Below are 22,776 nucleotides of genomic sequence, written 5' to 3'. Positions count from 1 at the left end.
TGGGTTTTACTAGCATTGAAATTAATGAAATTATCTTTACCCAATTGGAGGAATGGCTTGGAAATCAGAATCGAGGGCAGTGGTGATTGATGTTCCGTAGGTCGAGGCGAGTTGTGTAGAGTAAGGTCCATCAAATGAAAGCGAGTGTAATGTGCTGTCTGCAAAACTGTGTTTTGGGTTCAAGGTCAATTGAAGTAGGTCATTAGTATATAGAAGGAAGAGGGTTAGTGAAAGGGCAGAAGCTTGTGGAATCCCAGCATTAGTTGAATGGTGAGAGGATAAGGAACCATCCACCATCACACATAGTGTACATCCAGACAGAAAGCTGGCAATCCAACTACAGAAGTCCTGGGACAGATCAAACAATGTTAGTAAACCTTTGTGCCAGACCCAGTTAAAAGTTTTGGAGATATCAAGTACAACCACTTGAAATTCACCAAACTTTTCCATGACATATGTCCAGAGATAGGTGACATATGTGAGCAGATCTACTGTTGATTGGTAGTGACGATCAACAGTAGATCCATATTGGCAGTTGTTTATTAGGTGGGTGCCTTCAAGGTAGTGTAGGAGTTGGGAATTGATGATTTTTTCCATTACTTTAGATAGGACTGAGGTGGGCGAGATAGGGCAATAGTTGGACAGAAGAGACTTGTCATCCTTCTTGAAAATTGGTTGAATATAGGCCAATTTCCAGGTGTGAGATAGATTCCAGTGGAATAAGAGAGTATATACAGGCAACATTAGATAGGAGTCAGTTCTGGTGCACAAACTTTCAGGATAATTGGAGGAAGGCTATCAGGGCCAGGGAACGTTTTTTGTGTCTAATTTGTTCGGTATTTTTCTGACAAAAGGATATAGGAGGCACTGTATGTTGGGAATCTGGAATGGTTAGGGTGCATTTACTATTGTCAGTTATGCATGCATTGAAAGCAAAGTGTGAAACCAGGAGATTGGCTTTTTCTGTGGGTGATGATGCAATAGAGTAATCTGTGCATGATAGGAATTGGGCAGAAGTTACGACCAATTGCTTTGGAGAGAGACCAAAAGGCTCAGCTGCTGTTCGGGCAGACTGCCAGTTTCCTGCTTTTTGCTCTTCTGAACTCTGTTTTGTTCTTCTGCATCTGTTTCAGTCTTGAGTATAAATTCTAAAGGAGAATGGAGTTCTTGATTTGAGCCAGTTATGACATGTTTCGTTTTTCATTTGTACAGCTTTGGCACATCTTTTGGAGAACCAGGATTTACTTAGGGAATGGCAAGTCAGATTAGTGTGGGATTGTATTTTGCATGCAGTGAGGATTACTTTGGTGATAAGTTCTGTGCATATATTTGGATTGGAAGGCTGGATGCAATAGTCAAAGTAATAGAAGTCATGGAGGCTGTCCCACTTGGCACTGATATAATGCCAAACTACTCTTGTATGGGAGTGGCTGTGTAAGTGTTATTGTGGGGGGTGGGGGGGGAAAGAGCACTAGACACTAGACTGCAGTTAGAATTACTTAGAGGGTCCACTACATTCACTGTGTTGAAAGTTTTTTTCACTTGGTTGGACTATAAATTATATATTTAGTTTAATCCTTTATCCAAGTGTAAACAAACAAAGTTTGCACCTGAAGTATCATCAGGACTGGGGCAACTCGTGGCAAAGGTGGACTGAGTTCTCATCACTTTCTTTAGTATCCCATAATGCAAAGCACATCTCCTTGCAGACATGTATAATACTATGCATTATGGGAAGAGTCACTACCCAGACCCAGAGGTGATACCAAGGTTGAAGCAATGCACAAGTCATATTTCCATATGCCAGTTGCCAAAAGGTGTCACACCTTATTATTAAATTACTCTGGATTAGAGAAAGATGTTGGAAGTTTTTTCTCTTGGTTAGACTATAAATTATATATTTAGTTTAATCCTTTATCTAAGTGTAAGAAAACAAAGTTTGCACCTGAAGTATCTTCAGGACTCTGGCAACTCGTGGCAAAGGTGGACTGAGTTCTGATCACTTTCCTTAGTATCCCATAATGCAAAGCACATCTCCTTGCAGACATGTATAATGCTATGCATTATGGGAAGGGTCACTACCCAGACCAGTTTCGACCTTTATCGAGGTCTCAGAAATATGACCTCTGCATTGCTTCGACCTTGGTATCACCTCTGGGTCTGGCTCCCACTGAAGAGACCTCAATAAAGGTTGAAACCGGTCTGGGTAATGACCCTTCCCATAATGCATAGCATTATACATGTCCGCAAGGAGATGTGCTTTGCATTATGGGATACTAAGGAAAATGATGAGAACTCAGTCTGCCTTTGCCACGAGTTGCCCCACTCCTGAAGATACTTCAGGTGCAAACTTTGTTTGCTTACACTTGGATAAAGGATTAAACTAGATATATAATTTACATTCACTGTGTATTTGTAAGGGTCATGGGTGAGGAAGTGGCCTAGGGTGTTTGAAGGAGTGGTATGGGTTTTCTGGTATTCTGGTTGGCATCTGAACAAGTTGCGTAAGGTCATTAGCGATGGTAAATGTTTCAGAATTTCTGCCTGCAAGATCTGTACAACTGGAGAAGGAAAGCCAGTTGGGGTTGTGGAAATTAAAATCTCCTAGAAGGATGATTTTGCTGTTAGGAAAGTGGGATTGGAGAAAATCAATTTTTAAGGAGGGGAAATTAAACAGTTCAGAGTGGTTGATGACACTAGAGGAGCGATGACAGCAAATGAATTTGACTGAGTGGGGAAGGGATATTTTCAACCACAGAAGGTCAAAGTTGGGCGATTCTAGGTTGGGTGCATTAGCTTGTTCCTGTAGCTGACTTTTGACTGTTTACCCTGGTTCCCCAAGGAAAAAAAGCAACCTGTGTTTAACCAGGTGATGGATACCCAAGCAGGCATGAAATCTTATCATGTTGTATAGTCATATGCATTTGTGGTTTAAGCCACTAGAGATATTTTCAACCAAAGAAGGATATACATGCAGACGCCACCCTTGGGTCAAAAGGAGTTGAAGAGTATGTAGTTAGGTTGAGATGAATAGTGCTTTGTGGAGGCGAAATTTGAGTTTCTACCAAAAAGTGCGGGTGGGGTTTGATAGACTGAAGATAGTGGACACTATTAAGGTTGGAGTTGAGGCCATGGCTGTTAATGAAGTGGATGTGCAAGGTTCTGTGGGAATATATTTGACCACAAGTCTTGCACATTCTCTATGCAGTTCCTGCATACTGGTCTCCATGGTAGCTCACTTGATTTTTGCACTAATTTAACTTGTTTATAGCCGATGATTGAATTGCTGTCTCCATTTTGGCGTTTTTCTTCAAGTTGTCTTCGAAGATGATGACTGAGTGTCCTTGTTTTCTCTGGACAAATGTTGAATCAGGTTGAGGACATATGCACAACTGGAGGCAAGTGATCTTGAACGTGCTATTAATTTGGATGTGCTTGTCAGTCGATGTGTCACAGGTCACTTTCACGAGACGTGGAAAGTTCGTTCTATCCTTCCTTCCTTTTATTCATGGGTTCAAAACAATGGTACCTGACCATATTTATAACACCTACTCGATTTACACTCCTGACTTTGGATATTGGATATACAGTGTGATATTGTTTTCTCCAGATATCCCTTGACTATACTCCATGCATTGTGTACATTCTTCTTTTGCAGATCTTTATGTCATGTACTGCTTCAAGCTGCCTCCTAAGTGTATTATAATCATGCTTTATAGTTCCACATATACCATTTCTTAATTCAAGTAATTATCTCTCAGTAAATATATAAATTCCATTTCCTTCCTGCCATGTGGTCTTTCCTCCTTCCAATCTATGTCTTGGATGTTGAAGTCCTCAACAATAACTACTAAACTTATACTCATTGTACAAATCTACTGATGCATGTCTTCCACATCATCGCTTGCACCTCCTGGCTTAAAGCAGTAATCAATTTTATATTTTGTGCTATTGGCCTCAATCTCACACCAGAATGATTTAAAAGAATTGCCATCTATCTGACTACTTCCACTCTTGTTGGCTGCAATTCATCTGCTATCATCAACCCCCCCCCCCAATACTGTCTAGTCTGTTCTCCCTGAAAATGCTAAATCTATTGCATTCTATCTCCGCTACTATGTCATCTGCTGTTATCCAAGTCTAACTAATGCCTATAACTTTTGGCAAGGTTGCACTAACAGATACCAAAAAAATTCCTCCCTCTTATTCCTGATATTTTTAGCATTAATATATACCAATTAAATGAAAGCATTCTGTCTTATGCATTAAACAACCAATGCCTTGAACCTATTCTTGTGTGTAGAAGATGCACTTATTTTTAACTTAATGTAGCTATCTAAATAGGGACACCAGAGAGAGAGAGAGATTCTGGTGTCCCACTTTTCACAGACAATATCAAGGGGAAGGTTTCAGCTAGTTTTAATGTAGTTAAGTACTACATTAAAAGTTGATATACTTTTAACTAAAGATTATTATGAAATTTATAATTGCCTTCAAGATGTATCTGAGCAGATGGTTTTTGTCAAATATTTGAAATGTATATAGATTATAAGGAAAACAAAACAAAGAATCATTTAGGAGCAATTAAACATTTATATAAATCATATTTAAGTTTTAAAAAGATACTGTTCATATGGACATGCATAATACATTGTATATGGTCTAGTCTTGCTAAGCATACTATTCTGATAAACACAAGTTCAATGGAATAAAACTAAGGTTCCAAAGCCATTTTGTAATGGAAAGACATTATAAAAGAGCTATGAAGCTCTGCTCTACAAACCAAATTTAAACATGAATGATTGCCTTATTCTTTCCTAGTTTTGAGAAGTCATTCTGTTAAAGTTTTCAACACTGTTATTTTTTAAAACTTGAACTTTTTCTTGGTTTCATCCGTCGACCAGATATTAATAAATGATATGCACAAATTGTCAACAAGTTTCACCAGCTATTCTGTCTGGCTTCTTCAGGACAAGTATAATGGTACATACTAACATTTGCTAGTCAAAAAGAAGATTTGGAGTAACCCAGTCAAATAAATTAAAACTGATGTGTAACATCATAAGCATGGAACGTGATGTCTCAGTCATTGTTTATCGAGTGCATTATATAGTTTTTAGCGAAATGAAATTCTGGTAAGCTGAGTGAATTTATTAGGCTTTTCCAGATGTCTTTCAGAATCATTCCTTGATTTCTGTTTAGATTTTCTACAGAGCGGAGTATAACTGCGGCTTCTTTAAAGTATCTACATCAAAAATCTTCAATATAAGGCATGGAACTGTTATCCCAATCGATGATGTGGTTAAAGATCGAGAAGTGATGGGCTAATCCTGAAGTATCTGTTCTGTTGTTGTTCACGTCAACACATTTATATACGTTCTTCTTTTCGAATTTGCAGGTTTCTTGATGTTTGGCCTATGTAATTTAATCCACAGGAACATGGAATGTTGTCTACACCTGCATATTTAAAGAAGGCATTAATGTCTTTAGGAGATCTAAAAATGTGACGTATAGTTTTGACAGGTTTGAGAGCAACTATGACATTGAAAGACTTAAGGAGTTTGGCTATTTTTGTTGACACTGAGCCCGCATAATGGATGACGATGGATGATGTATATTGCGCGACAGGAGGTTGCTGCTATGGAGGGTTTCTATGAAGAATCTTTTTGATTATATTTTTTAGGTAACCGTTGTTTGCTAATGTTTGAGATATGAGAGTGAGTTCATCAAGGAGATCTTTTTCTTCTGAGATAATATTGTTCACTATTTTTAAGCATATGTATTATGCTGAGTTTTTGCACAATATGGTGAGATGATTTGAAGTGCAGGTAATGTCCAGTGTCTGTTGGTTTTTGATAGATTGTAAGCTGGATTTGTCCATTAAGTAAAATAAACTATTATTTTTTTCTTTCTTTTTAATGAAACTAAAATGGAAACTTAGATCCTAGTTCGCTGCTTGAAATTTCATGTCATTCTGTTCTGCTTTGTTTGTTCATTTTAATTTATGTAGCTAATAAAAGATGGCTGAATACTAGGCTGAAAATTTTGTTGAATAAACATATGTAAATTGTTATCTAATAATATACTTAGTAACATTTAGTATACATGCTGAGCTGCAGGCTATCCTATCATCCAAAGCATGGTATAGTTTCTTTTCACATTTACTTCTATGTCAAATATTCAGTACAATGCTGCTTTATATAATGTTGAAGAGATTAAATTAAAAATATATTTGTCTGTGTTCAATAAATGTAAATTTCAGAGAGTGGATTATGGCATCATTGCTAGAATCTGATTGGCTATAGTGAAAGCTGCTTCAAATGTTTTGAACTTTCACTGTTTGCAATAGTGAGCTTAAATTATTATTATTATATGGAGTATCTCCATGGAGTCAGAAGATTCATTGAAGGAGACCCATTATTCACGCAATACCACATGCGACAAATTAAAGGTTAAACTGCAATACTTCCATCATCCCACAATCTCCCTTACACCTTGTGTTGATTAGCCAACACCAGTTGTAAGGGAGTTGAATTCTCACTGAACAATACTTTCTCAAGACCCCCCCCCCCCCAGATCCCAAACCTATTCAAATGAAAGCCATCCACCTTATTTGTGATCATAGCTCTTCATCTCCACTCACTTGTGGCAAACAGACTCACAACTTTTATTTTCTCATTCTTCTTATTCATTTGTACCAGCAACTCTTTCACATCTTCTCACAATACCACACTTGTCACCTGCTAAATCATTTTACCAGCCAAAATAAACAGCTCCCTTCATCTTCACAGCATTGCCAACATCATTAATTTTGGTTCTAGAAAAGCATGATTTCATCACACTTGCCTCAAGCACTCCTTATGAATGAATGATCATACAAAATTTGATCCTTATTCTCCCTCTTTTTTGCTCTTTCATATTCTACTTTCTCTCCCCAATTCTTTTGCTTCTATGTCATATTTCTTCCAGGTGTTTCTCCAACCATTCAATCTTACATTTTGTTCTGTGAAGAACTCTACATAAGTGTGCTGTTATCTTTTATGTTACCATTTGGTTAATTCTCTTCATTTTCCACCATTTCATTCTTACTGTCAAGATCTTACCTCAAGATCAATATCGCTTTTCACAATCACATTTTCTCACATTCTGTCTTTTAACTCACTGCTGTTATTCTTCGTACTTTCTTTCACTTCTGGTATTTGTTCTTGAAGCACTTACGACATATCTACTTGCCAATCTCATTCTCCTTCCACAAATTTTTCATTCTAGACTTTTAGATAGACCTTTTGTCCATCCAGGAAATCTTTGAATTTAGAAACTCTCAACATCCTACTCTAGCACAACAGCTTGAAGCTATTTATCTTGTCCATATCTTCTTGCTGAGGGTCCAAGATTCAGCACGAAAAATGAAAGTCAAAAACACCAAGCTATTGACCAGGTCATGATTTAGTGGGGATAGAAATGTTTCTGTCCTTCCATATTTTCTGCATTTGCACCATTGCTGACCTTGCCATAGTAATTCTTTTTTTAATTTCTGGTTGCTTACTAGAGGAGCTCCAAGGTAAATGAATTTATCCACCTTCTCAAAGTCAATGTTATGGGCAAAATTATCATTTTCATCTATGCCCATGTATTTTGTTTTGTCCTGATTTCTTAAACCATATTTCAGGCTTTCCCATTCAACTCTTTTATTGAGGGACTCCAGTTTTCCTTTGCTCCTGTAATAAGAACAGTATTGCCTGCATACCTAAGATTATTTATCTTTTTGCCATCCAAATGAGAAACCACTATCATGTCTGTTAATTGCCTTTCTCATAATGTATTCTCCATAAAGATTGCACAGATCAGGGAAGAGTATGCATCCTTGCTTCTTCAACCTCTTCTTTTAAAATGTAAGGTTCCTTATGGAAGTCTCTGATGTCTTCTTTGGGGATTGAGATTGAATTATCTTTGTATAGATTTGAGCAACAGTCTTTCCACTAAAGATGTCCATTGGAACAGTAAAAATACAATTGTTGACACTAGCTATACTTGAATACTTCGGTTTAAATATGATAATTCATATAAATATGATGAATTAAATACAGAAAAATAAATAAATAAAAATCAATGAAAATACTACCACTGAAATACAAAGAAAATACTACAGATACATTCACTTAATAAGCAACAGACATGATTACATTCGCTTAATAAGCAATAGACACGAATTACATGTCATGAAAAAAAATGCTAGTTATTAACTGAAGCTGACATTTCACAGGAAACTATGATTTCAGTTGTGAAATCAATTTCTTTTGCAAAATTGAAAGAAATATAACAATATGACTACAGTTCCAACATATGCATAGCAGAAATATGATCAGCAGTAGAAATGAGTAGAGAGTAGCCCTCACTTTAGTTCAGCAGATGATAGTAATAGCATGCTATTATTTATTTATTTTACTAATGGTATAAAGATTTTATTAAATAGCAACTTCTGAAAGTTATGGATATGTGTTCTGAGAATCCTTTCATGTACAAGATGGTGATTTTGCTATTAAGTTTTGTGAATTCGGAAAGGGTGCACGTGGATTAGCTTCTTAATAAGGTGTGGATCATATATGCTGCTTATAATCATGCTTGCTTATGCTTTGATGACACAATTATTAATCATCGTCATCATCATTATATTAATGGTATATGTTTCTTTATCTGTGGCCAAATTAACATTTATAATTATAACAAGAGCAGCACTGTATACTCACATGTCAAGTAAATTTTGCATCTGATATGCAAAGGAGGAAGATGAAAATGACTGCTGTATGGAGAGTTCTTTTGACAAATGCTCAGCAACACTAGCAAGACCAGAATATGTTGGAAACAATCCTTTTTTATTTTGGTCATTACCTAGAACATGATATGAAAAATTTAGTTACATGGAATCTACTTGCTACCATAATCTATTTTTTTAACAAACACAATTAGCAATAGCATTATTATACAAATATCCTTTTTATCACATATGCAATATTTTAAAGTCAATTACTTGTTAATAAACAAGATTTTATTATAAATAATGATTTGCTATTATTTTAAACACAACATACCCAAAATTAGAAGGAGAGGCAAGTCTTGATTTTTTATTTCATCCACATTATTTGCTTCATTTTCTTTGAAAATTTTCATTGCCACCTTAAAAATACAATGACATACTGATAGAATATATCAACCTTAGCCTAAACAGGTCTTTAATAAATAGATTTCATTTGTAGCAATGGTCAAAATAAAAGATATTTATTAACTATACACTATAGAGGTAATTCAGTAAGTACAACTAACTAATGTAATTCAAAAAGTATAAAAGAAGTTACCAGTTTAATGTGTTTACTTTTTTTTTTTTTTTTTTAAACATTGATTCCATACATGAGAGGATGAATAATTTATAGGCATATCGGTGAAAAATATTACTGGCATTTTTCTTGAAGAGCTGTGGTTTTTTTTTTTTGAGAATACTTCATGGGGGAGGGCTATTCCAGAGGACAGAGGTAGATGGAATAAAAGAGGGAAAGGAAAAGCATGTTCAGTGTGTTTGCAGTTGCACTGAAAAGGAATGGTGAGCAGCTGCTGCTCTTGTTTTAACAGGAGCCAAACAGAAAATGGGGGAATGATGGTTGCCAGTTCAGTGACCATGGAAGTATTTGTAGAACAGGCACAGTGCTGAAACAATGTGTTTCAACTTTTATCTGTGAGTCTAAGGGAATGATCAGAATTTTTAGGGATATTTTAGGTGTGCATGAACAGTATTCTAAGGATGTATTCATTTCATGAGAAATAAAAATGTATTAGATAAAATAGGTAAACCCTGACCCTTGCAGGTTTTCTGCAATTGTATCAGTGATCTATGATCATTGCAAATCTCACAAAACCAATTCACGGCAATTTAATTTTTGAAACTTAATATAATATTTTACTAATTATATGAAGAGCCAAAGGCTTCAATTTGGCGACATGAACTTATTTAAGTTATGGGATATTACATCCCATATTGTTTCATGCCGAACATAGAAACTATATAAAGTTAGGCGATTCCAAGCATAAGCAAATACCTGGATAGTGCAACTGACCCATTTGGTAGTGCAACACTGAGGCAACTCATAGTAAGGGTGGAGCAAGCTCCGATCACTATTCTTGGTATTTTACCCATAATGTGAACTTAGCTCCTAGGAGCTGTATTACTGTTCTACATTATGAGAGAAGGTCACTACCCAGACCGGTTTCAACCTTTATTGAGGTCTCATCAGTGAGTAGGTAGACCTAGTTAATACTAAGTTTGTAGTGAACAGAACTCACATACCCTATTATGATAATTGCCAAGAAGGTGTTCTAATAAATTACTAATTATATGAAGAGCCAAAGGCTTCAATTCGGCGACATGAACTTATTTAAGTTAAGGGATATTACATCCCATATTGTAATTGTAATGGGATATTACATCCCATTTCTATATTCGGCATGGAACTCTTTGAGTTTCTTATTTGGCTAAGAAACAATATGGGATGTAATCCCTTAACTTAAAAACTTAATATAATATTTTTAGATAAGATGGGTAAGATGCAAGAAAAATAAATCTGGTACTGTTCTTCATTTGCGCCTCTGCACAAACAGTCAAAAGTATCAAAAACAGCTAATAGCTTGTCATTAATGTCAACTTCAATGCTAAAATGCACTCTTGTCTTGTTTTTTACTAAACCACAAAACCACATTTTCACTGATATGGTTGAACTCATGATTCAAACTTCTAGGACCTCAGAAATAGTTTGTTATAATGGATAGTGTGGTAGAATGAATTTCCTTTACAACAGGATTGTGTTTCTTAGGTTTTGAGCAAGAATTTTTTGATAGCAAATTTGTTATTGAATAAGTTTGTTATAATGGTGTTTGGCATAGTGAGAGTCGGCGTTTTCCAGCATAAACATAACACTCTTGGCTGTTAAGGGGAATGGCTTCTTGCCAGGTATTATTTTTCTTCTGAGCAATTACTTACTCTGCAAATCTCAAATCTCCCCCATCTCAGAACATTGTTCTTACATTTGGGCTGCTGCAATCTGTATAAAAATCCTTTATTCTATTTAGGAGAGAACAATTTAGCTAAATGATGCTCCTCTGTTATACTTCATTTCCTTGGAAGCTTTTTTTTGATTCTTTCTTTTTATCCAAAAGATAACCAGAGTTTATATTCATTTTTTTGTCCTCTGTACTTACCATCCTTTTGTGCTTTGTAAATTCAAGGAATATACTACATGATACGACAGGTATTATTATTAATAATATCTGTATATATTGATGATGATAACATCATCAAATTCCTGCCATGTATCCTCAAGGGGTGTACAGGGTATGATAGTACTACATGAAAAATTTAGATCATTACTAACTTCCTATCTACAATTTTCCTCCAAATCAGTCTGTTACTTGTCAAGACCCCAGCCTTCTTCAATTTACTGTTAAGCAAAGGCCTCTCCCAAATACCTCCACTCTTCTCTCTCATGGGCCACCCTCATCCAGTTGTTTCTTACTTTTTTTTAATTTAATTGTTTGGTGTTTTGAATAACATCAACAATTTTTTTGACCTGCCCAGTACTGAATTTTTGAACTTCACTGGTTTATAATTCTCAAATACTTATCTTCATTGCTTATTACTATAATCCGATTTTTGTACTTGTTTTTTAGTTAAAGACCAAGCTTTTAAGAGAGATGAACAAACTGCTCTTCAAATTTTTTATTTTTGGTCTTGTCCATTTTTGAAGGTTATCATTTGTTCCCATTACACACACACACACACACACACACACACACACACACACACACACACACTGGCACCAATACAATGTAGATGCCAATCTAGCAAGATAGAAATTTTGAGCTACTAGTCATGATTTTAGTTTCTGTAAAATTCAGTTCAAGTCTCACTAGTCTGCTTATGCTGTTTATTTCACTCATCATCTTCATCAATTTAGTGGGGAATTCCAAGAAGATGACAATATCATCAGCAAGTCAAAGATTTCTTTCCTAAAAGATACTGATACCCTTATCATTATCTTATCAGCATCTAGTGTTGAAGAGACATGAGAAAATAGCAAAGCTAATAGTAAGTAAATGCTATATTTTTGTTTAAAACGTGAATTGTTCTAAACATTTCTGTTCAGAAATGATTATAGTCATGTTTCCAATATAATGAGGTACATAAATTCACACCTAGAAAACGCACAGGATATATACAACAAACAAGGAACTGTGAAAATGATATAACACTTTTTACATAAAAATGTAAAAAAACAAACACAATAGGCAAAACATTTATGCAAAATTTTTACATGAGAACTTGTAATTTTTATTGATAGTGTTTGGTAAGTTCATAAAAGTGGGAACAGTTGGAATTTTCTTTTCTAGTCAGCTAGATAAAGATGTTTTTACTTAAGAGAGAGAGAGAGAGAATTATTTTCAATTATTTTCTTAAACATTTATTTGAAGGCATTTGAAGTGCTGATACAGTCAAAAATAAAAATGAGTGAGATGTGCATTGTAATATAAGCAGATTACAGTAGTCCGCGCGGTTAGCCTAGTGGCTTTGCGCTTCGCAACCATATGCCTGGGGAAGGAGTGTCCTAGGTTCGATTCCCGTCCACGACGTGAGGAGCTTAAGGATCTTCCTCAGCCATAGCCAAGTTAGCCGGTCTTGGGCGTGGGCAGCAGGGTTTTTTCCACCAGTTTATCTGGGGTTTTTCATCTCGCAAGCAGGCAAACCGGCCCCGTGAACACACAGGTTACAGTCATAAATACTTACGGCAAGGAAGGCAACGGGAAACCACCTTGCTCATAATCATCTCTCCCTAGAATGGTAGCATATAGCTACTCTCCCGCGGCCGTATGGCAGATGGGAACCAGAAGAAGATTACAGTAAAGTTATATTTTGTTTAAAACAGCATAATTTGAGCCCAGTTAAAGCTTTATTTATTTATTTACAGTTTTAAAACAAAGTATTTGCTTTTGTATATTTTTCTTTTAATTAATGTATTTTAGAATTATTAAACTATTTTCTTTTTAGTATTTTGTAGTGTGAAGACTCAATCCTCTTAATTATTGAGGATGTAAGATTGTTTTTTAAGGGTAGGAGAGAATTATCATTTGCAATATATACACATACTGGCCACTGAATTAGAAACTCTTATTTAATACTATGTTGGGCCTCCTTTAGCCTGAAATACAGCACATATACAGTTTGACATAGTTCCACAAGGTGTTGGATTGTATCTATGGCTACAACAAAACTGACTCAGATTTGATGGAAAAGGACTTTGTTCCCGGATCTGTTTTTCTAATATGCCCCATACATTCTCAATGGGATGCAGATCCAGGCTTTGTGGTGGCCAGGGAAAATGGAAGTTGCTGTCATGCTTACTGAACCACTGCTGAACAATTTTTGTGCGATGGACAGTAGCATTGTTGTCCATGAAGCAACCGTCACTTGCTGGATAAAAAGTCAACATTGCAGGATAGATTTTTATCAGCAACAATGTTCAGATATTCGTTGGAGGACAACTGACCTTCAAGTAATATCAGGGGATCCATTCTGTACCAACAGAATATGCCCCATGCCATGACACCACCTCCAGAACCTTGAGTTGTGTTTACAAGGCAAGCTGAGTTCACTGCTTCATGGGGCTCCTGCCAAACTCTGCCCGCTGTCGGTACAGATCAAGGTGTACCGTGACTCGTTGGATCGCATGATTTTTTCCAGTCTTTCAGTGTCCAGTTATGGTGTACCTGATGCCACTGTATATGAACTTTCTGGTTCTTCGCAGAAATCAGTGGTTTCTATATAGGCATGCGACTGCCAATACCAATCCTTTTCAATTCCCTTCACATAGTTCAGTGAGATAGGGGTTGGGAACAGTCTTCGTTAAATGCTTCAGTCAATTGCTGCACAGAAAGTTTGCTTGTCTGTATAAGCCTTCTCAGATGATGTTGTTCCTGACAGACTGCCTTAGGACCACAGTTATGTTCGCTCTTAGACAAGCAATGCGAGTTATTTTTCCACTCATTAAACACCTGGGGTATCTCACCTTTTGAAAAACCAGTCAGCTCTGCTGTTTTCAAAGTGGTTTCCCATATGACTGTTTGCTAGGCTTTTGCAGTCAGATGGGCAACCACAATAAGCCCTTTATCGAACTCCAAAAGATCCTTTGTTTTTTCCATTGTGATCAACATTATTGATGATTACTGACCAGCAGTATTTTTAAATAGCTGCCTAGAACACATTGTGATGCATGTGACTAAGTATTTTATATATATGCTACATAAGTGACATTTATGTACATCTGCATGAATAAAGGTTTCTAAAGTCAGTGGCACCAGTAGGATCAAACTTGCGTATTCAGATTTCAGCATAGAAATTTAATACCACTCATCACTGATAGAACAAATATTACAGCCAAGAGAGAACACAGCATCTTGTATGCAATAATTTTTGCGATATTCTTATCCTCCAATTACTTAATTCCACCCTTATCCACCAGTCCAGAGCTAGCCTTCTTTATATAATGGGACTATTTTGCCCTTTACCATTTCTTAGAACTTTAAAAGAGCTAAGACTTAAGCACCTCCAGTTCATCTACCTCTCTTCTCAACATCAGTTCATGTAACATATATAACTACAGTATCTCCACATGGATGGCACACCTTTGCAAAGTGATCACTCAGTAATTCAGCTATTCCTTCTGCTTCTGACATCCTTGTCACACAGTGAGAGTGAAAGAACTCTCTGGGTTTCCAACAGTTTGCTGGACTAATTTTTTTTCCTAATCTGATTTTGCATTCCTTATTATGATGTTTTAAGGAAGGTGAAAGGGTTATTTTGGATATTTAAGGATTTGCTTTCCAGCTGAATGGACTATCTGACTGAAATAAGATAGGCTGCAAGAGCATGGAATTGATAAACCTGTAGCAACAAAGGGAGAAGATTGTCTTGAAAGGAGCAATAGCTTGTGAATTTTGATGATGGGTTTTAAGGTGATAATGAGTTCAAACTTCCTGAGAACTTGCAACACATTCACAGGCACCTCCCATGACTAGAATAGGGATCTGTGGACTTTGTCTATGACCTGGAGGAGTGGTGAGAAATGTTCAATAATTTTTCAAGTCACTTTTCGATTGTATCCATAAAGACAATCGATATTTGCCTGACAGCTGAGATTTTTCTGTGGTTGGAGAACCCTAAGAGGAGCATATTGTGAGATCTGAAGCACCTCTGAACTTTGCAAGGATTCTCAGCTTTCCAGTTTCAGCTTGCTGCTACTTTCAAAACCATCAACTTTCTGTATCAGTTATTGCTGCCCCTCCCCTTCTCTCGAAGATGAAGCATTGCCCTTTGAAATTGCAGACACAGTTATCAGCAGGAATTCCTAAAAAAGTCAACTTACTATTGTACGCTCACACTTCCTAGAACCTAGTTTGGCGAATTGCCAAGAATAGTCGATTCATGCTGAAGGGGAGAAAGAAATAATGGATATATGAATTGGTCACCAACATGCGAAATCACGTGCTTTCTTGTCTGTTGCTGTAGTAGTAGCTTGATTTTTATCGTCGTTTTTTGCATTAATTTTTTTTATTATTAATTTGTATGATGGATCCAGTACAGTCAACAAGTTTTGGTGTTAAACCTTTCAGTAGCTCTTGCAAAAGAATATTGCATAATGTGCTGACATTCTCCAAAAAAGAATCATTAGAAGCCAGTCTCCTTGTTCCACTTTCTTATATCACAAAACGTGCAAGGTGAAATTGCAGGCATATCGGATTCGACTCTTAAAAGAATTCTGGAGGAGATATAAATTTTACAAAATTTATATCTCCTCCAGAGAAAGAAAACCACTGAAAACGTAGCTTTGAATGATTTTGATGTAGACGTTACAAGAAGTACTATTCACGAATTTTATGTGGTCGAGAAAAAAAAAAAGTGTCAACTGTTCCGAAATTGATTCCTGTGCTGAACAAAAAAATTTATTTTCTCTTGAAAAGAGAAAATTTAAGGAAAATACTTCATGAAATCAGATTTTGTTTCAAAACATACCAGAATGAAAGGAAACTTATTATGGAGTGAAGTGACATTGCTTTATCTAGAACACAGTATTTGAGAGAAATACGTTTCAGGTAGGAGAAAAGACTGATTGTGCATATAGATGAAACTTGGATTGACAGTAATTTAACTTATAGAAAATGTTGACAATCTAAAGAAGAATATGGAGTATTACAAACCGGAAATGCCTCGCAGGACATAATAATTTTGTGTGCGGGTGGAGAAATGGTTTTTTTTACCGAATTCAAACTTACTATACAAAGCCAATTCAACTACTGGAGATTACCATGGGCAAATGAATTCTACGATCTTCGAAAAGTGGGCAGAAGAAAAACTGATTCCAAACCTTCCTAAAAATGCTGTTGTTATAATTGATAATACTCCATTCAATTCAACAATGGGGTATCTCACCTTCTTCCAAATTCTTCTAATAAGAAGCAAGTCCTTATGGACTGGCTCTCTGCAAATAACATTTCTCATTCCCCAGATATGTGAAAAAAAAATTGAATTGGTCAACTTGGTCAAAAGAAACTCGCCCAGAACCTAAACTATTTAAATTCAACACGATGCTCAAAGAGCATGGATTCCTATCTTTGAGGCTACCACCATATAATTGTGATATTAATACTATTGAGCATGTTTGGGCAAAAGTGAAAAATTTCATTTGTCATCGCAACGTAACTGGGGATACTGCTATATTGAAACTTTTCAGAACAGGCAATTGAAAGTATTACAGTTCAAAACTGGGGAAAATATTGCTTTCATGTCACCTCATTGGAAAATATGTATTGGGACAGAGACGGAATTATCGAAGAATTATGCAAACCTTTGGTGATCAATGTAAGCGAAAATGATGGTGATTCGGACACCGATTCAGATGACTATGAAAATTAAAAGGATTTAATAATGGTATTTTTTTTTTAAAAAACTTTTTTGCATGGTTTTGTTAGAGTCAGAACAAATCATAAATAATTAATCGGTTTAAGACATTATAGTTCTCTCAACTGTAAGTTTAGAATATCTAAGTTCATTTGAAAAAATTTCTGTTTTTCTGTATAATTATTTTTATTTTATATAGAACTTTCTTAAAAATAAATTTTGTTATTTTATACCTTTTTTAATTTTATTAATACTATATGTATATTTTTTCCAGCTGTTATACAAGCAAAATAGTTACCACTTAAAAAAATACAATGTTCGTAAAAGAAAAGCTAAATTTTCCGACCTGTAATAATAAACAAACTCATCCCACAAGATGAATTGATTATCCTATTATCGGAATGGATTTTTCTTCTGACATGCACAGAAGTGTTGAAGGGTCTCGCATCTGTGGATGTACAGTAAACTCAACAACAGTTGAATTCAATGACAATTAAAAAAAATAATAATCAAGAATTATCATGCAAGGCCTATCAGAATATATGGTCTACAAATGGCCGCAAATCACATTGCTTTTTAAGGTCAATAATTGATTATGTTTGCATTCATGCTTATAAAAATGCCAAATTATTATCCCACATTACATATATGATCTCTCGTAGGTTGTTTGAGTTTGGGAGATCACTGTACTTTTTATGAGGCAAGATTTACATAACGATGTAAAGTAGATGATAAATTTGTTAATTGCTTAAATCATATGGTAATTGATAAAGTTAGAGGTAGAGATGACATATCTCCTCTGGTGGTGATCTTCTTCTTCAACCTTTTGGTTCTGCCCACTGCTGGACAATGGTCTCCCCCACGGTTTTCCAGACTACTCGGTTTTCTGCCTCTCCCATCCATCTCAACTCCCGCAACTTGTTCCAGTTCATCCCTCCACCTTCTTCTCAGTCTTCCTCTTTGTCTTGCTCCATCCATTGGTCTCCACTCTGTTGTTTTTCTAGTCCATCTCCCATCATTGCATCTGGCAATATGGCCAGTCCATTTCCGCTTAGCCTGTTTAATGTATTTTACAATATCAGTGACACCTGTTTGAGATCTTATCCAGGTGTCACTGATATTGTGTTGTTCTCATATTTCTCTCCATGTGATGTTGTGTTGTTCTCAGCTTTTTGTTTAGGGCTTCTGTTAAAGTCCATGTTTCTCCCCTGTATGTTAGGACAGGAAGTATACACTGGACGAAAGCTTTCCTTTGTAGACTCATAGGGAGATGTCACTTCTGAATATGTCTCTCATTTTCCCATAAGTCATCCATCAAAAGTGAATTCTTCATTCAATCTCTCTTTTTTGGCAATCCTCAAAGGATAACGATTGGTCCAAATATACATATGAGGACTAACTTGTTCTATTTCATGGTTTTCAACTTGGACAGTTTTTTGGTTTGTGTATTTATTCATCATTATTTTCATTACAATGAAAGAACGTTTCTTTTCCAAAATGTGGGAGTGTGTAATTAAAACTGTGTGGAATAATTTATTTTTTCCTTAGCTTCTTAACAGTGTTTGAACCTAGCATGCATGAGGCTACATTTAAAAAACATAACCATTGAATAACATGCAATCATAATCAAGTTTATTATTATTATTTCACTTTTTAGTAGTGATCAGATGTATGTAAAATGTAATCAATGTGCAATTTTGGGCATCTTTTTTGTTGCAATGATTAGAAACTCACAAGGGTTATCCCAATCCATAAGACAGATTCATTACATAAAGTGGAAATTACAGAAACATCATCAGTGAACAAAACAGAGAAAAATGGAGAAAGAAACAAGAAGAAAAAGTGAAATAATAATAATAATAAACTTGATTATAACTGCATGTTATTCAATGGTTATCTTTTTTAAATATAGCTTCATGAATGCTAGGTTCAAACACTGTTAAGAAGCTAAGGAAAAAATAAATTATTCCACACAGTTTTAATTACGCACTCTTAAACTTTGGAAATTAAAAGTTCTTTCATTGAGATTATGATTTTGAGGGTGTAATAAGGTTTCAGAGCTGTCTTTAAACAAACGTCCATGTTAAACCCTGCAGAGGACAAGCTCAGACAATGGAAGTAATTCATCATACATCAATTCTGCAAAAACAATAAAAATATATCCAAAAATATCTCTAACACAACAAAATTCCTTACAAAAACCTTTCACAGTGCCTTCACCAATAATCAAGACCATTGAATATATTTCCTGATATCCTTCTGATAAAAGAACAGAGGGGGTATGCTGTAGGTATTGTGGAATACTGGGATCTCAATACTGACATCAGTGACATGCACCACCACTTACAGGCATCCAAATCTGATCTGTTATTCATCACCGAATCCCAGTTGGTATCCTCTAAGACTACAGCTCACCTCACCTTTCCACATCACATCATGCATGATGGCTTCTGTAAGAAGGGTGGAAATATGCATTTGTCAGGTCTGATATTACATGCCAAATTGGCAGACCTAGCACTTGCTTAGATCAAATTATTATTATTAACATCTGATATCCATGGAGTCAGAGATTCATCATGGGAGGTACACACTAATGCACACAATGCTCATCCAATCATGCTTTAAACCAATTCAATGTGTCTGCATTCACAACACACTCAGGCAATGCATTCCACTCACCAACCACTCTCCCTGCAAAGAACCTTCTCCTCACTCCTCTGTTTGCACCCTCATACAGTTTCCAGTGATGGCCTCTTGTTCTAAACTGATGAATCCACCCCTCTCCTATTCTATGAAAAATCTCTTCCATGTCAACCTGATAATAACTGCTGACTAGTTTATATGTCTCAATCATATCCTCCCTCTTCCTCCTATTCATGAGGTTTTGCAACTTATATTCTCTCTCTCAATCTTTCCTTGTATTCCATGCCATCATTGCTTACCAAATCTCAAAACCTTACACTTTGCAACACTGAACTGACCATTTCACTTACCTGCTCATTCATGCAATCTTTCAAGTCCTCTTGACTTTGCATTGCTCTCCTCAGTTTTGCATCATCTGCAAACAGCTGCATATCACTAGTTAAACCCATCCCAATATCATTAACATACAAAATTAACAACAATGGTCCCAAAACTGACCCTGCAGTACACCACTAGTGACCTTCCTCTTTTGGGATACTGCACCCCCATACACAACTTTCTGATACTTATCTGATAGCCAGTCACTGATCCAACTCAGAAATCTGTTATCCAATCCAATCTGTTTCAAATTATTTACCAGCTTGTCATGTGGCAGTCTAGGTACAGCTAAGTACTAAGCTTGCATCCTGTTCAAATGGAAGTCAAGCCTTCTGTCATTTTGCTAAGGCTGTTGGGAAAAACTTCTGCCTTACCTCTTATCCTGATAGAACAATGGCAACATCTCCTAAAGATAATACAAAACTCTTGGCATCAGTCTTTTCCTTTACTTTTTGTTTAGATGACTAAGACAAATCTCCTTCCATTATTCCACAAACCACCTACAGCATACCTTCTCTGTTCTTTTGTCATCAGGAAAAATATTCAACAGTCTTGATACTAATATGTTTCCTGACCAAGATGGTATTCCTTCTGTTGCCACAAAGGCTTGTGCTCAAGAACTAATACCAATCCTTATCACCTTTACAAGCTATCATATTCTCTGGTACCTATCCAGCAGCATGGAAGCAAATTTTATCCAGTCTGTTGCTAAAAACATAGGAAATTACAGTTAATCATCTAACTCTTCTACTCTCACTTTATTACTCTCAAAAATAATAGTGGAAAAAGTCATTAATGATTAACTGCTTTGCAACTTGGAGACCTATGAATTAACTGATGATCACCAATATGGATGATTTCACCACTCTCATTCCATGGCAGATATTCTAACTAAATCTTACCCACCTCTCACACAAGCAGTGGAAATGTTTGGAGAAACTCAAGTAGTTGCTATTGATATTTCCAATGCCTTTGATCAAGTCTGGCATTGTGGATTTCTTACCAAGCCACCATCCTATGTTTCCCCTCCTACCCTTTGTGAATAATGGACTGTCAACTTTCTCTCTGGTCATTCAATGCATGTCATACTTCCCTCTAGTTGATTGTTCAATAAATGCTGAAGTTCCCCCACAGCACTATGAGACACTTCAGCACTGATGCAAGATCTATATCCTTCCTCCTACACATTAATGATATTCTCTCATTAATGCCCAAGAGAGAGATATTAATGTCATTCCAAGAAGAAAAATTCATCTTGTCTAGAGAACTGCTGAAAGTAAGGCTGAAAGAAATGGATTCTTTTTTGTGGAAAATAAAGCAACTGCATATTGCTAGCATTAAAATTAATAAGGTCATCCAAACTTCAGTGAAAAGTGGCTTGGAGGTCAGAATTTATGATATTCTGGAGGTTGAGATGGTTTGCAGAGTGCAAAGTTTAAAGAATTAGGAGGAATGCTGTCACCAGTAAAATTGAATACTGTGTTGACAATCAACTGGAGTTGATTGTCAACACAGTATACAGTATAGTTTTTATATCATAATAGGATGGATGAGAGAAGAGTCTTGTGGAATAACTTTTTTTTACTAGTGTACAGTAAATAGATTTTTCCTTACCATGTACTAGTGTACATGAAAAGGCAAAATCTAAAAGCAAAATAATGGATCTATAATGGGTTCCTTGAGCTCTCTCCCCTCCTTTGGCTAATTTCTATATAGGATATTTGGAGAACAAAGCTCTTAACATAGTTTCTCTCAAACCGTAGGTTACACTATGGAGATATGTTTGCCATTTGTCTTTCTGAAACATGCTACTATAGATTCTTGAACTCATTTAAACAGCCACCATCCTAAAATATACTTGATATTAGAAATAGAATAACTGACTGCTCTTTCATGACACAATAGTCATGCATCTTTCAAATGGTTCATTTTAATGTTTATAAAAAAAAAAAGCCAATGCATAAACAATCACATGATCATCCATCCCAATATGGAAACCTCAAAATACCAGCTCATAGAGTCAGGGCTATTTGTTCTAATGATGCAGTATGTTTGGCATGCTGCCCTCAAAGAGTATATATAATTCTCACTGAATACAGAAAGTGGAGAGGAGAGAGAAACTGGAATCCTTTCACTGAACTCAAATATGGTCACCCAGATCTCCCTATGTAGGGTTGTCTCTCACTGGGCAATGAAAGGTCATTTACTGATAAGAGGTCTAGGCAAATTGCTCATATTAGTCAAAACACATACTGATATCTCTCCACAACTTACATTTAAAAGATAACATGAGAGTTATATATATAAAAAAAAAAAAAGAACATGAAACATGAAAAAGAACTGGACCAAGAGGTAGCATGTATGAAATTTCTGGAGTAGTTATAGATGGCAAACTTGAGAGGTAAAAAAAAAAAGAAAGAAGATAGAGAGAATGATATAAGAGGATCTAGATTCTTTTAACAGGAAATTGTGTGTTTTCAGTAATTCATCTTCTGAAGAGTACCAGTAGTGGAGTAGGTTGACATCATTTTGGTCAGCTTGAATATGGATTTGTAGGTAATGCCCTCTAATGAGGAAGTGTGTGTGTGGGGGGGAAGGAGATTAATACTCAATACATATTTATTATGACGGTCGCAGTTTCAGAATAAATTAGATATCTATATTAGGTTGTCTATATTCAATCTACAGGGAGGTAGGGAAAGTCTCTGAGCAGTGTTAATGTAGTTAGCTAAAGTGCTCAATGTAAATTAAACTTTCTCTCA

The 22,776-nt window shown here is 35.9% G+C and overlaps 1 protein-coding gene across 1 annotated transcript in view; it reads right to left on the bottom strand.

Annotated features, from left to right (window-relative positions):
* The window catches only part of LOC150101694 (HAUS augmin-like complex subunit 3), a 203,207-nt gene that overhangs the window by 29,977 nt on the left and 150,454 nt on the right, over positions 1 to 22,776 (bottom strand). The window contains exons 11-12 of the mRNA XM_090400697.1: positions 9,090 to 9,174; positions 8,748 to 8,889 (exon numbers count right to left, since the gene is read on the bottom strand). Of these exons, the coding sequence (XP_090256823.1) occupies positions 8,748 to 8,889; positions 9,090 to 9,174 (227 nt within the window). The remainder of the gene's footprint in view (positions 1 to 8,747; positions 8,890 to 9,089; positions 9,175 to 22,776) is intronic.

This window comes from Typopeltis vanoorti, chromosome 11 (genome assembly GCF_054136105.1).
Source record: "Typopeltis vanoorti isolate ZY-2024b chromosome 11, IOZ_Tvanoo_1.0, whole genome shotgun sequence".
Classification (NCBI taxonomy): Eukaryota; Metazoa; Arthropoda; class Arachnida; order Uropygi; family Thelyphonidae; genus Typopeltis; species Typopeltis vanoorti.
This window is presented reverse-complemented; position numbering and strand designations above follow the sequence as displayed.